Source organism: Squalius cephalus, assembly GCF_949319135.1.
Source record: "Squalius cephalus genome assembly, chromosome: 11".
NCBI lineage: Eukaryota > Metazoa > Chordata > Actinopteri > Cypriniformes > Leuciscidae > Squalius > Squalius cephalus.
Genome location: NC_137132.1, coordinates 13,598,613 through 13,620,637, shown reverse-complemented (window position 1 = coordinate 13,620,637; position 22,025 = coordinate 13,598,613). Strand labels below are relative to the sequence as shown.

Sequence of the window (22,025 nt, the reverse complement as noted above, 5' to 3'; positions counted from 1 at the left end):
TCTACACTCTGAAAACTAGTCCTTTATGTGGTAACATAAATATGTGTACTTTGTACTCGTGTGTACTTTGTACCTGAACATGTTTAACGGCTAACAGATGAATCAAACCAGTTTCACATGAAATCGTCATTTCATGCTGTGAAATGAGATGTGTTTTTGTGTTTGCAGTGAATAAACTTAAAGAGGGAAAGAGTGATGGCAGAATCTTCATCATCATCACCAAAACCAACTAGGACCAGGAGAGGGAGTCTGGACGCACCTCCATTATGTCAGTACACTAAGGAAAGAATGAAAGAAAGAACAATAACAATGTGAAAAGTGTTATAAAAGCACATCAGATGACATTGATATAGGCTTTATTCTTCTAAAATACTAATTGCTGATTGTTGATTTACTTTGAAATTTATAAATCAGTTCTATATGATAAATGGTGTTTTCCCATCTTCAGCTCTGTCATCCGAGCTCCAGTGCTCGATCTGTCTGGATCCGTTCACTGATCCAGTCAGCACTCCATGTGGACACAACTTCTGTAAGAGCTGCCTGAACCAGAGCTGGGACATCAGTCAGACCTACAAATGTCCATTATGTAAAGAACCTTTCAGTAAAAGACCCGACCTCAAGATCAACACAGCACTCAGAGAGGTTGTGCTGCTCATTAAAAGAAAGTCTGGCCAGAGTAAATCTGAGGTTCTCTGTGACATCTGTGATGATATAAAGATGAAAGCTCTGAAGATGTGCGTGGTGTGTCAGAGCTCTTACTGTCAAACTCACCTGGAGCCTCATCAGAGAGTCCCAAAGCTAAAGAAACACAAACTGATCGATCCTGTGGAGAATCTTGAAGTCTATATCTGTCAGAAACATGAGAAACCTCTGGAGCTGTTCTGTAGAGATGATCAGACATGTGTGTGCTTCCAGTGCGCTATGACAGACCACAAGACTCACAACACTGTTTCTATAGAGGAGGAGAGTAGAGAGAGGAAGGTAACAACAAAGTTACCATATGATTTTGGAAAATAAAATCACGTCTTTGCATCTTGCAGGTGACGCGTCAGTTTTGCAGTGCAACGTCCAATGGGTGGCGCTAAAAGCGAGTTCAATTTTCTCCTAAACAGAACGTGATTGTGGCGTTCCCTTTCGAACGGTCACTTACATCTGCTAGACGCGATGGGGGGAAACTCCTTTTTCTCCGATTACTGAAGCCTTTTATAAAAGGCTACAGTGCTACTGCACAGCCATAACAGTGCAGTGATACACGCACGCTTATTGGCTGGTCAGTGGGAACTGCACGAACCTAGCGGAGCAACTGCGCGAGCCAATCGGTGCACAGCCCGCCGATCCGAGCGCAGAGGCGCCAAAAGGGGCGGGGCATCTGCCTTATAAAAACAGCTCATTTCGGCATATGATTAGGATTGAATCTCCTTCAGTGACGATCTTCGGACTTCGTAGATAACTCCTGAGAGCCTTCCTCGCTCCAGTGGGGTGTCTATTGGTGATATATGTGCGGCAGCTGGCCGTACACCTTCGCAAGATTTTATAACATGGAAGTCCTTGCGCTGCAGGCACATATCCTCTCTGTATAGTTGGAGCTAGCCTCTGAACTAGCCTGGCCCACTATTGCTCTTGGAGGGTCTGACTAATCTCTTAACTCTCATCAGGGCACGATTGCCCCATTAACCCTTCTGCCCTCGAGGCCCTTGTCCATGTATCCCAGGCTGGGGCCATATGTCGTTCTGCTTGAACACCCCATCGCATCTAGCAGATGCAATACGAAGTGACCGTTTGAAAGGGAACGACTCGGTTACTAACGTAACCTCGGTTCCCTGAGATAAGGGACGTGTATTGCATAGACTGTCGAAAAAAAGTTGAATGTCGATAAACAATAGGCTACATTAATATTAATAAACATAAAGTTAATGCTCTATCGAGCTAAAGCACATGTGAGATTGAATAAACAACAACAAAAGACTGCTTAGAGCTCATGCTGAGTAAACTGTTTTACAGGACTAAACTAGGTTACTGGACATAACTAGTGTTGTATGTTATGTTTTGCAAATGTTAAGATGTGTTAGCTTACAAATCATGCACTATAAAGGTCAAGGTAATTTGAGGTCATGATAGTATTGTTGTGTCTCAGCGTGTGTAGTAGTAGCTATGGCTTTATTGCTTGTCTTATGTGTGTAATCATTAAAGGAAAGGAATGAGTTTGCACAATAGCGTTTATTCCTGCTGTAAACTGCAGTGAATTTTATACACATATATTTTATACATGACCATGTTGTAAGTATTTAACAATACATTTGAGTTAGATGGTGTTTATTGTCTGTTTGTTCTGTTCTGTCTGTAGCCTCAACTGATGAAGATACAGGCAGGCATGAAGCAGATGATCCAGGACAGAATGAAGAGGATTCAAGACCTCAAACACTTAGAAGAACTCAGAAAAGTGAGTCTAGATTGTTTAATGATTCACCTTTGGTAAAGGTGCTAAATTTTGTCATTTTATTTTTTCATCATCTGCTCTTTTCCAAACAACAAAAATATCTAAAAATGGGGCTGTAAACCTCCAAAAGTACAGGCTACTAATTTTTTTTTTGTTGATAAAAGGGATCCATATGCACTTTTTTCAAGTCTTGAGTCATAAAATAGCTTTTTGTGAGGAACAGAATGAAATCAAGTTAAATTTTTCAAATCCCATTAAAGGTTTTGATATGTTTCTTCTCACTCATGCATGTCCTTGGAAAACTTGAAATAATGCCCCAATCGTCTGACTACTTACAGTACATGATGACTTAATTACCATTTTTGGGTGAGCTATTTTTGAAAATATAGAATATAACAAATAGTGTTTGGTTATTGATTTATCATGAAACATCAGAGAAAGAGAAAGCAGAGAGTATTGAGCTCTTCACTGATCTGATCCGCTCCATTGAGAGATGTCAGTCTGAGCTGCTGGAGATGATGGAGCAGAAGCAGAGAGCAGCAGAGAAGCAGACTGAAGAGTTTATTAAAGAGCTGGAGCAGGAGATCACTGAGCTAAAGAAGAGAGACACTGAGCTGGAGCGTCTCTCACACACTGAGGATCACCTGCACCTCCTACAGGTCAGTGTAGATCCTTCTGTCTGCTCACAGCACAACACTCCCCATGCTGAGAGATTTCTGCTCACTCCTGCTGTAGATTTACCCGTCGATGAGCAGACCTGCACACACCAGCAGCTGGACTGAGATCAGTATCAGTGACACTCATGAGAGCAGTGGCGGCTCCAGAGATTTTCTGTTGCAGGTGCTATGGGGATGCTCAACACTTAAAAGAAGGTGCTTTGAATTTTGGGGCGTTTCATTTTGGAGGTCGCATTGGACCACCATAATGAAACGCCATCATGAACAACACCATAATGAAAGTATACACATGCGTACATGCCCGCATTAACTGTACTCGTTCTGCGACTATAAGTAGTATATATATATATACTGTATATATATGTAAAAGTATTAAACGCAAGGGATATAAACAGGGACGCAACTACCCAGAGGGGTATGCAGCAACAATTTTGGCAATCATCAATCTGGTGCACTTTGAGAGTTAAAAATTAAAAGCTCCAACCCATATTCAGTGTGCAAATTAAACAAAGAAAAATTCAAACCTCTTTTAGTTACAGTGTCTACATTACACTACTACATAATAATAGTTATAATATTAATCCCATGATAGTAATAGCCATATATTGTAAATGCACTGAAAAATAAAGGAAACTTCCATAATTAATTTTGTACTAATTTATATATTTGAAAGAGTATATTTCTATACTTCACATTAAAGATGTGATTGGGCCAGCCCAGTGTCAATCAAGAAAAGAACCAATGGGCCGCTGAGCTATGTGTTTCATGGGGTGTCAGAAAAAAAAAAAAAACTAACGCTGACTTTTTTTAACCAATGCATTACACCGGCACAAACCCATGCGCCGCCAATTAAGCAAAACAAAACGAATGGGCCGCCGATGTAGCCTACTAGTTTTATGGGCCGTTAAGACAAAAAAAAAAGTATGAGATGTATCGGCCCAAAAAGCACGTCGGCCCACCGGGAATCTCCCGGTAGTACCGATGGCAAGTAGCCTACATGCCTGGACGTCACACTTTAAATCCTACCTGTTGCTGTAAATAATCCACTTATTTACAGTAGCTGCTGTCACATCAATTGACATGCCATCTCCTTTTCCTCTTTCTTTTTTTATTTTTAGTCCCCGACAGCTTTTTTGCTTTATCCATCTTTTTCGACGACAACTCACTAACGTTACTCGTTCCTGCTCGCTCAGCGCTCATGGCGACCGCGCCCGTGCCCGCCCGCGCGCGTCCGCTCGCGATTTTTAAATGATTATTTAATTCCTATTTTTAACAACATGAAAAAGACTATTCAAACATGACATAAAAATATAAATATAAAAAAATTACAGACATTTCTTGGGGGTGCTGGGCAGGTGCTATGGCTATTATAGGGGGAGCTACAGCACCACCTAGCTCCCCCCTGGCGCCGCCACTGCATGAGAGTGAGACGAATCTGAGGAAAGCTTTGATTCAGCTGCAGGAGACTCTAGATGAGAAACTCAGCAAAACTGGTAGTGGAATAGATGAGAAATTCAACAAAACTAGTAGTGGAATAGATGAGAAACTCAACAAAACTAGTAGTGGAATAGATGAGAAACTCAACAACACTAGGGGGATATCAATACCTTTATACAACACTTTATTATGTGACAGTTTATCTTTGAGTTTTTCAGTTATTAGTAAGTTTATATTTACAGTGCTGTACACAACATTATTTCCATCCTAAACCTACAAGTCTACCATATATAATATGCCTCATGTAATCTTTAACTGTTGTTTGTCTCCACAGTTCAGAAGACAAAGCAGCAATATGCAGGTACAAGGGTCAATGACAAATTATAGTGTTCAAAATAAAGAAAAGGAATCATTTTAAAGTTTAAAACACGTGCTACGTTCTATGTGCTGTTTGTATTTACTGTTTGTTCAAATTCATATGACAAAGTCTGTATAATATTTTTATATTAAACGCACGAAAATGTTGTAAGTTGTGATACAAATCTGATCTCTCTTTTAGTGGATGTGACTCTGGATCCTGATACAGCTCATCCGCATCTCTTCCTGTCGGATGACAGAAAACAAGTGGAATATAGAGACATTATGCTTGAACTCCCAGACAATCCAAAGAGGTTTGATTTTTGTCCCTGTGTCCTGGCAAAAGAAGGATTCGGCTCAGGGAGATTTTATTTTGAGGTGGAGGTAAAGGGAAAGACGGATTGGGATTTAGGAGTGGCCAGAGAATCCATTAACAGGAAGGGAATGATCACAGCAGCTCCTGAGAATGGATACTGGATTATAGTCTTAAGTAATGAGAATCAGTATCTTGCATTAGAGTCTACTCCTGTCTCTCTGTCTCTGAGAGTGAAGCCTCAGGTAGTGGGTGTGTTTGTGGATTATGAGGAGGGTCTGGTTTCCTTTTATGACGAGGAGTCCAGGTCTCAAATGTATTCTTTTGCTGGTCAGTCTTTCACTGAGAAACTCTTTCCATACTTTAGCCCTAATATTAAAAAAGAAGGTAGAAATGTAGCACCACTGATCATCAGATCAGTGAATGAATTTACATCCCAAATATAAAATAAGGCTATTCACACTGTCAGTACAAATCCGATTATTTGTGTATCCAATTGGAATCTGATCTATCTCCCATGCCGCTCATTTTCCGTGATTTCTGAATTGGTTTCTATGATGTAGCGTTGGTAGTTGTAACTATGCCCTATAGGCCCTACGCCAAAAATAACAACAACCGCAGCATGGAGGGGTTTGCAATATAGATGTTGTCTTATTTACAACATAGCAATGTGTTACAACATGATAATGCATCTTCTGTGGCAGTGGCAGAAACGTAGTGAGGCTGGTAGCCTATGCGTGGCTTAGCTATTCCGTGCTATCGTCTCCGCAGTTTTCAAAACACGTCTCCTTTATATAGGCTATTGACATTTTCTGCTCGTCCAGCACTTTGCAACGACACATCCTTGTTTCTGCAGCGACTTTCAGTATGTTTCCTATAACAACATCTGATGTTTATGATTTCTAGGCTACGTGGCGTGAGAAAGTGATTAACATAAACCACGAAAAATCCGATCAGAGCGGTCAGACTGAAGTGGATTTTCATGCGATTTTAAATAGGATTTCAAACCACATAAATGTAGCTCAGAGGCACGGAGTTGTAAAAATAGCATTTCATGTGAATTTTTTTTTTTTTTTTTGCCACACTTGCTAAATCTGATCGGATTTAATTCGGATATGCACAAAAATCGGATTTGGACTGAAAGCCTTGGTTCAGGCGTTGTTTGCCGATTTGGACTAACAGTCTGGACGGGGCTTAAAGGGATAGTTCACCCAAAAATGAAAGTTAACCCATGATTTACTCACACTGAAGCCATCATAGGTGTTTTTGTCAACCTAAGTTTTAAATATGGATATTGTTCTTACACGAACACATCGCTTCACTTCAGAAGGCCTTTATTAATCCCCTGGAGATGCGTGGAGCACTTTAATCATGAATAGATGCGCTTTGATGGACTTCCAAAGACAAACAGCTATTCACTGCCATAATAAAGCTTGGAAGAGCCAGGACATTTTTTAATATAACTCTGATTGTGTTTGTTTGAAAGAAGACACCTATGTCATATGGACCTAGGATGGCTTCAGGGTATAAATCATGGGCTAATTTTCATTTTTGGCTGAACTATCCCTTTAAGTTTTAGTGCTACTGTATGCAAACTTGCTGTTTTTAAATGATCGGATATGTCATCATCATCATCATCATCATCATCACATTTTGTCCTTTAGTAGCCTATTGTTTTTGACTATTAAAGGAACACACTGACTTTTTGGGACTTTAGCTTATTCACCGTATCCCGCAGAGTTAGATAAGTCCATACATATCTAACTCTGGGGGATACGGTGAATAAGCTAAAGTCCCAAAAAGTCTGCGTGTTCCTTTTAAAGGAGTGGTATAATACCCTTTTCACAAGATGTAAAATAAGTTTTTGATGTCCCCAGAGGGTGTATGTGAAGTTTTAGCTCAAAATACCCCACAGATATTTTTATATAGCATGTTAAAATTGTCACTTTTTGAGGGTGAGCAAAAACGCACCGTTTTGTGTCTGTTCCTTTAAATGCAAATGAGCTGCTGCTCCCAGCAAAGGGGGTGGAGCTACAACAGCTTGCACTCACACAGACATGCACTGAAAATTTCAAAAACTTTTAGCCTTTTATGTTCAAACCGGATTCAGACAAAGATAGAGAGACTCAAAAAGAAGTGAAGTGAAGAATGCAACAGGACGTTTTTGAATGGTTAGTTGATGAATTTACTTGTGTGTAGTTATCTTCTAATCATTGATTAGCATATTCTGTCTTGATAATCTATAAATGGTGTTCCGGGGGTGGGGTTTATGTAAATTTTAGGGTTGGTGATGTCACTAACCCGGGAGGAATGTCGTGTAGTCCCTACCAGCCGTTTGTTGTAGTCCTTAAAAAGTTATTTCTTTAACTTTGAACTTTGAACTTTGAGCATTGTAACTTTGCAGATGTTTTTTATGCTCAAACAGCAACATTACACACTAACTAAAGTTAGAAAAGTGAAATCATAATCAACCACCCCTTTAAAAACCTGCTTTTCAGTTTTTATGTTATTCAATAACAAAAAAGAGTGGTCAGAAATTTTGCTCAAGCCATCTGCTTTATATCTGATTCATCTGTATGCCTATGTAAATAGTTTTAGCACTTTGTATTTCTTTAATCAACAACATAATAAAATTAATAAAGTATCATAAATGCTTGACCCATTTTATTAAGCTTAAGCATCTGTTAACTGTCACGCATATGTTCTCTTCTTTTTTGTTTCCCATCTTCCCCTAGTTAGTTTCCTTGGTTACTGATTGTCATCTAGGTTATACATGGTTGTTTTATTAAGCTTTCTCCTGTGTGCTCTATTGTTGGATTTTTGAATAAACTGTTTTTGTTCAATTCTCCATTGTCATGCGATCTCTGTACATGACATAAACAATACTGTAATTCAGAATTAAGGCAACTTTCTTGGAACATAAAACTATACGAGCAGGACAACAACAAGTGAACGTAATATACCATTGACACGACAGACAAACTAACATATCAGCATATACAACAGTAAAAACTAAATACCTGTATATACTGAAACTATACAAGAACTATTTACTATACATGGGTGTAGTGCACATAGTACACTGTAAAAAAATAATAATGTACTGTATTAATTTGAAGGAATTTTCTGTTGTTGTTTTTTACAGGTGTTTTACCTGTATTTTGAATTAAATTACCAGTACATTTTCTGTTTTTATTTTTTACAGTGTAGCCCTAAGTCAAGTGTTATTGCACATAGTTACACTGTAAGTGTATTTCTCAATGTAACATTTCATGTCAACAGGCACTGGATGTAACATTGATGTAAACATTAATGTAAACAGGCACCAGTGGATGGTGAAAGGTGCTCATTGGTGAAGGCACTGAATTGTTGCTCAAAGGAATAATAGCAAATGTGATTCAGTCAGTTACACATATCGGCAGTCCATCAGCCAGCATATCTGTGTATTGTTAATGAGAGTTAAGAATTCTAATGGCCTGTGACATGACATGAAATAAGATATCTTATACTGATGTATAGTGAAACTTATCGTTTGATAAATAAGATGCTATATGTTGCTGCAGAAACTGCTCTGATGAATTTTAGAGAGTTCATTCATTCAAGATATATATCAAACCATTAAAACTCACGAATTCAATATTCGTTTAAAGAATAGAGTTATTTGTTTGTGAATCGTATGCTTGCTACGGGTCGATTTGTCTGTTTGTTTTTGTGTGTAGTGGTGCTACTGAATGCAGGAAACAATGTAGTGATTTGCGACACACTTGTGGTGAGTCATAATAATGTCAAAAAAGTTATGCCCACCAAATGATTTTTTTAATTTAAATTAAGGACTTATATTTTTCTTATAAGGTTTTTCTATCTAACATTGATGAGAGGTACTATATGATATCATCGAGTGAGAGCTTTAGTGAAAGTGAAACTAAACTGATCGACAACAGCCTGAAACCTATTTTACTCTTAAACAACAGACGATTTATTCAGATAATCTATGATCACACCAAAGCTGATACTCACTAATAGGTAAGTTATAGTAGTAACCTATTTAAGATTTTACTGAAAAAGTTTTTAATGTTATTGATCTTCATGGAATAAGTTTAACCAGGTTTATGCATTAGTCAAATGCACAACTAGTTTGCTAATTATTATTATTATTATTATTAAATAGATTGTTTAACTGAAATTATTTAGAATTGTATTAAGAGTGAGAGTGTCATTTGATTGGTTGTAAAGAAAAGTGGCGTGTCTCGTCAAGACTAAGGAACCAGGAAGTACATGTTCTGCAGTCTGCAGTCGAAGAAACAGAAGTGAAATCTGAAGGTGAACATTCTTATAACTTTAAAAAAGAAGATACATATTAAACTTCATATTACAACTGTTGTATAAGATAAAAGTGCTGATCGTGTGTTGTGTGTTGTGATTTTGCCCTACACATGCTTAGAAGTAGAAAAGGGCAATGGCAGAAGCTTTACCAACATCACCAAAACAAAGCGAGGCCAGGAGTCTGGATAGACCTCTAACAAGTCAGTAATTAAAATAACTCACATCTAATGAACCAGATCTATGCTTTATTCTTCCCTTAATGAAATGCTAATCGCTAACTGTTGATTGTTGATGAGTTAATTTTTTTTTTTGCAAACAATTTTCATGTATAAATCAGTTCTAAATGTTGGTGTTTAATGGTGTTTTTCATCTTTGTCTCCAGCTCCTTCATCCTCAAGTGGTCCTCTAGCAGAGGAGCTCCAGTGCTCGATCTGTCTGGATGCGTTCACTGATCCAGTCAGCACTCCATGTGGACACAACTTCTGTAAGAGCTGCCTTAACCAGTGCTGGGACAACAGTCAGACCTACAACTGTCCATTATGTAAAGAAACTTTCAGTAAAAGACCCGACCTCAAGATCAACACGACACTCAGAGAGGTTGTGCTGCTCATTAAGGAAAAGTCTGGCCAGAGTAAATCTGAGGTTCTCTGTGACATCTGTGATGATATAAAGATGAAAGCTCTGAAGATGTGCCTGGTGTGTCAGAGCTCTTACTGTCACACTCACCTGGAGCCTCATCAGAGAGTCCCAAAGCTAAAGAAACACAAACTGATCGATCCTGTGGAGAATCTTGAAGTCTATATCTGTCAGAAACATGAGAAACCTCTGGAGCTGTTCTGTAGAGATGATCAGACATGTGTGTGTTTCCTCTGTGCTGTAACAGACCACAGGAATCACAACACTGTTTCTATAGAGGAGGAGAGCAAAGAAATGAAGGTAACAACATAAATACACAATGTACTGTAACATGACATTTGTGTTAGATGGTGTTAAATCTGTCGAGTGTCTGTGTTTTTCTGTTCTGTCTGTAGTCTCAGCTGATGAAGATGCATACTGACATGCAGCAGATGATCCAGGACAGAATGAAGAGGATTCAAGACCTCAAACACTTAGAAGAACTCAGAAAAGTGAGTACTTACCAGAATGTTTTAATTAAAAAAAAAATCTCATGATGTGTTTTGTGAAATTCTTTTGGATAAATCTTCAGTTTCTTTAGAAAAATAAAAACAAAAACATTGGTGACCAGAATATTGTTATCCAAGATTAACCAATGTTAACCAATGAGTTCTTATATAAAAATCTCTAACTTTTTATTGCAGACTTTGTTTTCTTGGCTAATCTGAGTACAATTGAGACATTGTTGAGATCTTTTCTGAAAGGATATAAATGTGAGATTACTGGGGTGTTTTTTAAAGGTGACATATCATGAAAAGCGGACTTTTTCCCGTGTTTAAAGGGATAGTTCGGAGTAAAATCAACCTAGGGTCCTTTGCACCTTGCACCCCCCCCCCCCCCCCCCCCCCCCCAGAAGCCTTTTTTCCCTTGGTTCAACATTATTAAAGTTAGAGCTTTTTTAGAGATTTCAGCTGGATGGCTTAGTGCAGACGCTAATGGATCCTATGATGTATCTTGTATCCTATGATGTAACTAATAATTGTTGCAAACTGGTACTACCAAAAAAGTGTACCAAGTGAATCAATGTAACTCCACAACAACTACATAAATGTATCCACTAAGCATTCAGAAACGTCCTGGTGCATCTAAAAGTTGCAACCTCTTCCTGAGTCTTTCTGTAAGGCTGCAGTCCGCTACTGGTTATTTCTCAGATTTTGGATGAGTGAGATTATTTGTGTGTTTTGTTATTGCATCCGAATTTAGCTCCTGTAAAGGATCGTCCGTCTTTTGAATGGGGGTGGGTTTCAGCAGCTCATTCGCATTTAAAGGGACACGCGTTTTGCTCACACCCAAAAAGGGGCAACTTTGAGAAGCTATAATAAATCATCCGGGGGGTATTTTGAGCTGACATTTCACAGACACATTGTAGGGATACCATAGATTTACATTACATCTTGTGAAAAGGGGCATAATATGTCACCTTTAAGGGAAAATATATCAGAGAAGCAAATTATTTAAGTCTTTATTTTATTTTTATTGCTGTCTAGGGGACATTGGAAATAAACAATTGCATTTGTGAAAATAAAATTGATGAAGTTAAATATTCTGTGTATTATCATGTTATAATTTGCTTTGTAAAAAAGGTGCTGAAGTAGCTATAAAATATAATTTATTCCTTGATTTATCAGGAAACATCAGAGAAAGAGAAAGCAGAGAGTATTGAGGTCTTCACTGATCTGATCCGCTCCATTGAGAGATGTCAGTCTGAGTTGCTGGAGATGATGGACCAGAAGCAGAGAGCAACAGAGAAGCAGACTGAAGAGTTTATTAAAGAGCTGGAGCAGGAGATCACTGAGCTGAAGAGGAGAGACACTGAGCTGGAGCATCTCTCACACACTGAGGATCACCTGCACCTCCTACAGGTCAGTGTAGATCCTTCTGTCTGCTCACAGCACAACACTCCCCATGCTGAGAGATTTCTGCTCTCTCCTGCTGTAGATTTACCCGTCGATGAGCAGACCTGCACACACCAGCAGCTGGACTGAGATCACTATCAGTGAGACGAATCTGAGGAAAGCTTTGACTCAGCTGCAGGAGACTCTAGATGAGAAACTCAGCAAAACTGGTAACAGAATTTTGTCAGGAATGCTCTTATTAGAAAAATAGGGCATCTTCAGTTTAAGGAGATCAATAATCAAGCATGCAATGTAAATATATAAAATTCACAATGTCTCAAAATCCATTTTCATATCCATCAGAGAACAGTTGTTTTATTGTTGTTTGTTCCCACAGTGCTAAAGAGGATGCAGCGATATACAGGTAATCTGTGATGTCCATGTTCATATCACTCAATAAATTAGTCATAATTTAAAGTCATGTCCCAAAATCTACACAATACTTTCTTTTTGACATTATACACATCCAAATCATAGCATATCATATCTGATCTCTCTCTCAGTGGATGTGACTCTGGATCCTGATACAGCTTATCCATTACTCGTCTTGTCTGATGACAGAAAACAAGTGAAGCATGGAGACATTATGCTTAAACTCCCACACAACCCAAAGAGGTTTGACGCTGCTACATGTGTCCTGGCAAAAGAAGGATTCGGCTCAGGGAGATTTTATTTTGAGGTGCAGGTCAAGGGAAAGACTGAGTGGGATTTAGGAGTGGCCAGAGAATCCAGTAACAGGAAGGGAATGATCACAGGAGCTCCTGAGGATGGATACTGGATTATAGTCCTGAGGAACCGGAATCACTATCAGGCTCCTGAATCTCCTTCTGTCTCTCTGTCTCTGAGAGTGAAGCCTCAGGTAGTGGGTGTGTTTGTGGATTATGAGGAGGGTCTGGTTTCCTTTTATGATGTGAAGTCCAGATCTCATATTTATTCTTTCACTGGTCAGTCTTTCACTGAGAAACTCCTTCCATTCTTTAGCCCTGGTTTTAAAAAAGGTAAAAATGCAGCACCCCTGATCATCTCACATGTCAGAAAATAAGGTTTTATTGCAATGTATATTTGCTGTTTTCAAATGATGAGATATTGCATACATTTTTCTTTTAGTATTTGTTTTCCAACTTTGAAAATCTGCTGAAACTCTTGATAAAAGTGTGCTTAATTTGTGTAAAGGATTATTATGTTAATAAATTGTTGTTGTTTTCTGAAGGCTAAAATGTTTGCTCAGTCCATTTTCTTTTTTCTTTTTTTTACCTGTGAAAGTGAAATTACATGTAAAATATCTTATCTGAACAAACATCTAAATAAAGAGCTATGTTTGTTTCTAACTTAAGGACATTTTATAAAGAAGTTTATTGAACATATTGGGAAAGATATAAATGCATTCTTCCACAACCGAAGTGTTAAACAAAATAACGGCAGTAATGTTTTCCATTCAAACTGTTAACCTAATGTTGATAACTGAGATAACTGAGACCTCCAAATCAGAGACACCAAATTTGCTACAGTGAGACTTTTCAACATATTGTAATTACAACCCTTTCCCCAGAAGTATCAGGTCTGTGACACCGTACACACTCCACTGGCACAGGTCTGGGAGGTGCTAAGCAGCCTGTATCCTATCAGTGACGGGGGGATATCTTTGGAGATGTTTGGCTGGTTCAGGCAGTCATAGGCCCCATGACCCCCTTGGTAAAACAACGGGTTCATTATTTACTCCGCTGCTGACCTCATTGTCTCTTTGTGAAGTGAAAATCCAGAGTTGCATTCTGCTCAATGGTCAGACAGCTGCTGGTGTGTGTAGCATCTCTGCTGTGATGGAGGTGAGTGGATGAGAGAGAGTCCGAGCAGCTGCCGCCAGGAAACCCCTGGATCCAAACAACCAAAACATGGTGAGTCCCAGTGTACTGAAATTCACAGGCATATGTTTATTCTATTATTTGGAAAGATGATGTTTATTTGGTGCGTCAGTATGAGATTGTGTAGTATCTGTTTGATTTTTGTGCAATATTAAAAGTGAAAGTCTTTCTAAAAAGTTTTTTTTTTTTTATGCTTTATGAAAACGGTGCCATTTTATGAAGAAAATAATGTATTGTAATTTATAGAATTTCATTTTTTATAATTATGTAAATATATACATTAATTTGTTTGCTGTTTACTTAAAATAACTAGCTATATTATTTTAGTGAATTAAGTTAATTTAATTTAGTGATGTTGGATAGTGTCAAATAACATTACTGATTATATTTACAATATTGCTACCTAGAAAAACAAATTGTGTTTGTTGTTGTTTCATTAATACTGTAGGCCTATCAGCTGAAAAAACACTACAAACTTCATAATGTTATCAATGCATTTCTACTGTTCCTATCTTTTTCAGTAACATGGGATGACTTAAAGGAAAATTATCGATTTGACATGCTCATCTAACACTTACCATCCTTCTTCTAATGTATTTCTAACACTTCTAATTATAAGATCACAAAATCAGCGCACTAAATCAGAACAAAACATTTGCATGTAATGTCTTGTGCTCCTCGATAGTTTATTCTTTAAACGGTTCTGAAATATAAAGTACACAGTATATTCATAAAGAAATCTATTGAAATCTATTTTCAGAAGACATACAATTAGACAAAAATGTCCATGATTTTTCCAAAAGCTGGGATGGATGAAATGTTGCATTACATTATGAGAAATGGGACTTTAGCTTTGAGTAGTTTTTTTTTGTTGTTGTTGCTGTAGTACTGTACAGATTTTGACAAAGTATGTCATCAGGATTTAATTTGCATTTAGAAAAGCAGTACAAACAGAGGTTTTATTCTGAACACAAGTCAATGTGACACCAGATCTCTTTTATTGGCTGCCTTATACATATAACTGTATGTATGTACTGTATGTATGTATGTATATTGACACTGCGATTGATCATATCTTACAGAGTCTCAGTAGAGATGCTGTGGCAGTGATTGAGAACCCTGTGGTGGTCAGTCAGTCTTTCCATACAGAACATCTGCAGGTGGACAGGATTGAGACGGGACAGAATAATCCCACCTGGTTTCTCCATCCAGGCAAGTCTGTTACTAACACACAGGCATCTGTTACTTTATTTATTAAAAAAAAAAAAATGCTCTTCATAAAATCATATAACTGCATGGTTTTCAGTATTGTCATTTGCTTTTGGACATCATATGAGCATTTATGGCTATTATTTCATTCAGTGTCTGGCAAAGTGTCGGCCCATAAACTGGTGAAAGTGTTTGCAGCTCTGTGTGTACTGTGTCTGCTGGGAGGTGTTGTCATTGGAGTTTGGTTTATAGGTAAGAAGTTAAATTATTTAAAAGCATTGTTCAAATGTTGTGCAATCAAGGCTTGGTTTCACAGACAGGGTTTAGATTTAGCCAGGATTAGGCCTTAGTTCCAAAACAATGGCACTGACATAGTTTAATGAATATGACCCTGGATCACAAAACCAGTCACAAGTCGCACAGGTATATTTGTGGCAGTAGCCATATGGTCAAAATTATCGATTTTTCTTTTATGCCAAAAATCATTAGGATATTAAGTAAAGATCATGTTCCATGAAGATATTTTGTTAGTTACCTACCGTAAATATATAAAATATTTATTCTGTGAGTGAATGCAGCACAATCACGAACATAAATGGACAACTTCAAAGGCGATTTGCTCAATGTTTTGATTTTTTTGTACCCTCAGATTCCAGATTTTCCAATAGTTGTATCTCGGCCAAATATTGTCCTATCCTAACAAACCATACATCAATGGAAAGCTTATTTATTCAGCTTACATGTGATGTCATGTCAGTTAAAACAGCTCAATAATGCATTTTAGTCTGGGACTAGGCTTAAGCCTTGTCTGTGAAACCAGGGGTAAATGAAATATTTCTGCAGTGAACATTTAATGTCTTTGTCCAGTGAAATTTCTCTTAAGGCCTAATTCAGCTCAGAGCCCTGCAAGCCTGGGAGACACCAAAGACACGTCCTTCTGCAACATAACCGAGGACATCTCTGTGACAGACCCCAGGAAAGGTATTTGTCCCATGCTTTTTATGACAACAACAGAGATAAAGCAGGTAAACAGCACAGTGGGCGTTCATCCATACTCACTGGCATTACAAACAAAGTGACATAAACAATGCCCTGTGAAAGCTGTAACAAACACATAAACAAGAGAAGCACACTAAAGGGAGAGGAAGTGAAAAATAAGTGGGCTATCCAACTAGTGTTGTAACTAACTGAAAGAAGCAACGCTAATAACTATGAGTTCATTGTAGAGTGATAGTTCAGTGGTTCAGTGTAACTTTTACAGTATGCTTTTATATGAAAGCCCTGAAAAGTCTGATGCTTTAGTAAATTGGTTTATCTTAAAACGGTACTCCCATAAATAGCGATGGATAGTCCTAAATTGACCCTCTCCTTAATATGAAATCCTTCAAAAATGTGATTCATAGTGAAACTTCTATCCTAAACACTCTGTAGTGAGTGTTGGAATGTACAATTTATTCTAGTGAAAATTTTGGTGTAAGTGATAACAGTTCATGTTCATCACAGTCAGAGTTGTAAAGTCCAGGTTCAGAAAGTAAAAGTCCTCCTCAGTATTTTGTTCCAATCACCTGGATTTGCTAATTAGCAGTTTTTCAGCCAGGAGATTGAACTAATTAGTGAAATCAGCTGTCTGAGTTCATGGGTGGAATAAACATATGGCAGGACTTTTACTTTCTGACCCCTGGACTTTACACCTCTGATCACAGTTCATGTAAATGAACAGATTAGAAAAAAATATCCACCCATTCCAGTCGCCTGTGTAACACTGTGGATTGAATGATTTTTGTTTAAAAAATAAAAATCATTCTTTTTTTTATTTTTATATTTTTCGTTTTCAGTTCAATTTAGTGAGTTTTTGTCATTTTTTATTATTTTTTGTAATGTTTTAATAATTTACTTTTCCAAATGTAAATGGAAAATGTTGCTGTAGCAACTAGCCGTAATAGAAAACGTTTTTGTTTTTTCATATTTTATTTCAGTTAATGTTCCTTTTATTTTAAGTCATCATCACACATCTTTTTTAATGGTTTTACGTTTAGTTTTAGTTAACTATAATAACCCTGCTGGTGTTGCTGTGGATGGTTATTTGTGTCTGGAGTGCTAGAGAGAGGGAAGAAAAGAATCGAAAATAAATATAAATTATGGTGTTTTTGTTGTATTTAATATAAATGTACCTGTTCAAGTCTGATGTACCTTAATGAGGTTTCCAAATACAAAAATTTCAACACAATCCTTTTTATTTGAAATATATCCTTTAAACAAATTCAATTAAAACATCATATCTCATGACAGCAGTCCCATCCGCAGCGCTACAGTTTGTTGTTTTAGGAGTGATTTTGACTGAATGGGGCTCAGTGTTTTACAGGATTAGTGTGGAGAACTCTCTTCTGGAGATCCAGCTGGAGAAGCTACAGACGTGGCTGCCCGTATGTTACGAGAGGTGGAACTCTTCTCTGGGAACGCTCGTATGTCGACAGCTGGGCTATCTAAGGTGAGCGTGCTGACAGCTGAATCACACACACACACACTTACAGCTCTCAGCACCTTTCACTTGAGTGCCAGCTGTGGATGTTTTCTGTAGGTCAACCATTCATACAGTGACAGCAGTGTTGAAATGTACTTTGAAGTCCGTTCTAATTCAAAGCATGACATGTGCCGAGTACAGGCATTTCAAAGAATATTAAAGAGATAGTTCACCTACAAATGAAAATTCTGTCATCATTTGCTCACCTTTATGTCACTCCAGAGATGTATGACTTTACTACTTCTGTGGAACTCAATTGCCCGGTTCCACAGACGAGGCTTAAGCCTAACCTCAGACTAAAATGCATGTTTGAGCAGTCAACTTGCACTGAAATATCTTTTCACTGACATTTATCAGTGCTGCATTGTTTTGTCTCAATATGCACACCAGTAATGTTTTTTTTTTCTAAGGCATTTTTATAAAAGTTACATAAATATCCTAATTTAACCAAGGCCTACTCCTGTCTTAATCTAAGCCAATAGGAAATATTTAGTAGAATCTGTAATGAAAGTGAAAAGTGTTCCAAAAAGGATAAAAAAGCACAATGAAAGTTCTGTAATGTAGTAGAGCATACAACTGTTTAAATATGCATAAACGTAATCATGATCTGATGGCTACAGTGAACAGCAAGACATTTGGAATGACATTAGAATTAGTTAATGATGTTGATGATGGAATGTGGCAATCTGAGTTTTGTCAAACAACCTCTTCTTTCAGATTATCGAAGCACAAAGGGGTGAATCTGACTGATATTGGGCCGAACTACACGGATGGATTTGTACAAATCACCTCAGAACACCAAAGCAATTTGGAGAGTTTATGGCGTTTCAGGTGATCAAGAAATCCTTTTAATGGATGAGTTTCCAGAACAACAACTGTCATAAATTTAATAAGTATTTTTCTTTTTTTACTCTAGAGGAAGCTGTAATACAGGAAAGGTTATAGCATTAAAATGTTTTGGTGAGTCTTAACTTAATACATAAGTCTGAAATAATACTATCCACATACGCTATCTGTCTGAGTCTGTTTGCTCGTAATTTGTTTCATTATAGAGTGTGGGACCAGAGCAAAGTTACCCAGGATTATTGGAGGAGTGGAAGCCACTCTGGGCAGATGGCCCTGGCAAGTGAGTCTCTACTACAGCAACCGCCACATCTGTGGAGGATCCATCATCACCCACCAGTGGATAGTTACAGCTGCTCATTGTGTCCACAAGTAAGATTCTACATTTACATTAAAATCGGCATGAAATGGAAGTTTCAATAGTCTTTTCTTCCCTATTACGAGGTATATCAAAGTCAAACGGCTTCTCGAACAAAACAAAAAAAGAATTTAGGACGGGACTTGATTTTGTCCATTGGGAATGGATTGTTTAGGTTACCATTGCTGCACTAATGAGGGACAGGTTGTTCCACCCTCACCCCAGTGTAAACGTCATCAGAGAAGAGATGTTGCTGCAAGAGGGACGATAAGTTATTTTGATTGATGATTAAAGGGAACTGTTTTTTTTTTAATAATGATGTGGACGGATAAATATTTTATAATAAATCTATAATAAAATGATCAATTTTGATTTCATGATTGTTTTGGTGAATCTCACAAAACCTGTCATAAACCTAAACAAGAACCCCAAAACCAAAAGAAAAAAATAAAAAATAAAAATAAAAACATGAAAAAAGTTTTAATATTTGGGTTAAGTATGTTTAAACCCCAAAAGGACATGTTTTTTTGTGAGACTCGCCCACTGGAACAATGTAGTTGTTGACAGTAGTGTTGGAATGTGGTGCAGTGAATACAAAAGGTACAGGATTAAATAGATGACAGGCACTGCAACATAATACATAATGCCAGGAAAGTGTTTTAACAGTTACATGTAGGGCTCTGCAAAGGAATTTATTATGAGCAAATAGTTCACCCAAAAATGAAAATTCTGTCATTAATTACTCACCCTCATGTCGTTCCAAAGCCATAAGACTTTCATTCATCTTCGGAACACAAATGAAGATCTTTTTGATGAAATTTGAGAGATTTCTGTCCCTCCATTGACAGCTACACAACTGCCTCTTTGACGTTTCAAAAAGTTCTTAAAGAGATAATCTATATGAATTGAGTGGTTTAGTCCACATTTTCTAAAGAGATTCGATCACTTTATATGATGAACAGATTGAATTTAGGCTTTTATTCACATAAAAACATTCAGCAACTCACACATCAGTTGTGGTAAACGGAAGCTCAAACATGTTCGCTTGACGTGCAAGAACCAATGAGGTTCATTCTCATGTTACGCAGCACGCTTGAGCTTCAGCAAGAGCCAATGAGGTTTGTTTCTGCCTGTCAAGCTGGTTCGGTTGAGATTCTGTTTATGTTCGCTGATCAATGTTTATGTGAATAAAAGTGTAAATTCAATCTGTTCATAAAGCGATCATGTCTCTTCAGATAATTTGGACTAAACTGCTCAATTCATAAGGATTAGTTTTACAATCTCTTTATGAACTTTTTGAAGCGTCAGAGTGGTAGTTGCGTAGGCTGTCAATGGAGGGACAGAAATCCCTCAGATTTCATTAAAAAGATCTTCATTTGTGTAGCGAATATGGATGAAAGTTTTACGGGTTTGGAACGACATGAGGGTGAGTAAATGATGACAGAATTTTCATTCTTGAGTGAACTAACCCTTTAAGTGTGTTTATGGTCTGATTTGCTTATTGAAGCTACAGGCTACCTCAAGTGTCCAGTTGGGTGGTTTATGCTGGTATTATAACCAGTAATTCAGCTAAACTGGCTGAATACCAAGGCTTTGCTGTGGAGAGGATCATCTACAACAAGAATTACAACCACAGGACACATGACAATGATATCGCTTTGGTTAAATTAAGAACTCCTTTGAACTTCTCAGGTGACCGATACTTTATTAATCTCATGTATAGTGTATGTCTACTGTATGTCATGCATCTCATTATGCATATCTGCTATTTTTTTCTTTACACATTTAGACACCATCAGACCTGTGTGTCTACCGCAGTATGACCATGATCTCCCAGGTGGGACCCAGTGCTGGATCTCTGGTTGGGGATATACACAGCCAGATGACGGTACTGTTATTCTTCAAATGAAACTCAATGAGGGCCTCTAGCGGCCAAAACAAGTCCATAATCCTGACATAAATACTTCCTATTTAAGTTAATTTTATGATTTAGGATTTAAAAGCTGTCATAAGACATTGTACTGTTTGTAAATGTAAATTATGTCCATTCTTTTTTGAAGTTCATATACCAGAGGTTCTCAAAGAGGCACCTGTACCTTTAATAAGTACAAAGAAATGCAATAGCTCTTGCATGTACAATGGAGAGATCACTCCTCGAATGCTTTGTGCAGGGTATACAGAGGGAAAAGTGGATGCATGTCAGGTGAGCTCCATGTATGTTACTCAAAATACATGCCATGTGTAGAATGTTTTTCACAAATATATGATATTGAAATTATTATGGATCTTCATTTTCTTAGGGGGACAGTGGAGGCCCTCTGGTTTGCCAGGATGAAAATGTTTGGAGGCTGGTTGGTGTTGTTAGCTGGGGAACAGGCTGTGCTGAGCCAAACCATCCAGGGGTTTATACCAAAGTGGCTGAGTTTTTAGGGTGGATATATGAGATTATAGAGGTAAGTAAATGAAGAGACAATGACACTTGAAATACAAACTCTGCCATTAACTTTCTTTTGTGCTCTTGCATCCTGATTCCTGTCCTAGAGCTACTAAAGACTGATGTTTGATAGGAGAAGAGAAGAGAAGAATATCCTGTGGCCTTTTTATTTTATTTATTATATTTTTATTATGTAAAGCCTCAACATTTACACAACAAGGTAAAGATTACATTTAGATGTTTGTACATTACATGTTTAATGTTGTGTTAGCCTTATTAAGAAAATTGTGGTTTTAAAATAAACGTTTGATATTTACAACAGAGAACTTTTGTCCACCGAGTTTGTCCTCCGATTTCTCGGAAATATATTTGTTGCAGTGTTTCGTCTGCAGAACAATACAACCCACTGAAGAGATGTATGTGTATCCCTCACAGCCTCGCTTAGTTCAAAGATGGCGCTGCTGTGAATAAGGTCTATTGATTTCATCAAGAAAAGAGAGAACGTCAACTGTAACTGTTAAGCCTCGTCCAATCACAGTTTCTTGTGGTAACTTAATAATATTTTTGTAAAAAAAACAATTTAGAGTACAAACATCTTTAATAAGACAAAACCCTAGGCTATTTAAAGGAGCTTCAGTTGGGGATTCGGCTTACTGGTGTCCCCTGCGCCCCTGAATGGAAACAGTT

At 37.7% G+C, this 22,025-nt stretch overlaps 2 protein-coding genes across 2 annotated transcripts; both read left to right on the top strand.

Annotated features, from left to right (window-relative positions):
• Positions 1-420: 420 nt before the first annotated feature.
• On the top strand, positions 421-13,440 carry LOC307167812 (uncharacterized protein; the record flags this gene model as incomplete). The annotated part of the gene is made up of 13 exons (XM_079887117.1): positions 421-981; positions 2,345-2,440; positions 2,863-3,096; positions 3,173-3,230; positions 4,886-4,912; positions 5,111-5,640; positions 9,669-9,744; positions 9,927-10,480; positions 10,576-10,671; positions 11,848-12,081; positions 12,158-12,284; positions 12,452-12,478; positions 12,618-13,440. 13 exons carry the CDS (start codon positions 421-423, stop codon positions 13,154-13,156), a joined length of 3,159 nt encoding a protein of 1,052 aa, XP_079743243.1. The 3' UTR covers positions 13,157-13,440.
• Positions 13,441-13,565: 125 nt separating this feature from the next.
• On the top strand, positions 13,566-21,546 carry tmprss5 (transmembrane serine protease 5; the record flags this gene model as incomplete). The annotated part of the gene is given in 16 exon segments (XM_079886274.1): positions 13,566-13,621; positions 13,763-13,916; positions 13,919-13,984; positions 13,986-14,006; positions 15,056-15,185; positions 15,336-15,434; positions 16,050-16,163; positions 17,535-17,670; positions 18,421-18,534; positions 18,620-18,663; positions 18,756-18,918; positions 20,412-20,596; positions 20,694-20,792; positions 20,965-21,107; positions 21,205-21,357; positions 21,446-21,546. Coding segments are annotated over 16 exon segments (1,686 nt in total). The 3' UTR covers positions 21,455-21,546.
• Positions 21,547-22,025: the final 479 nt, after the last annotated feature.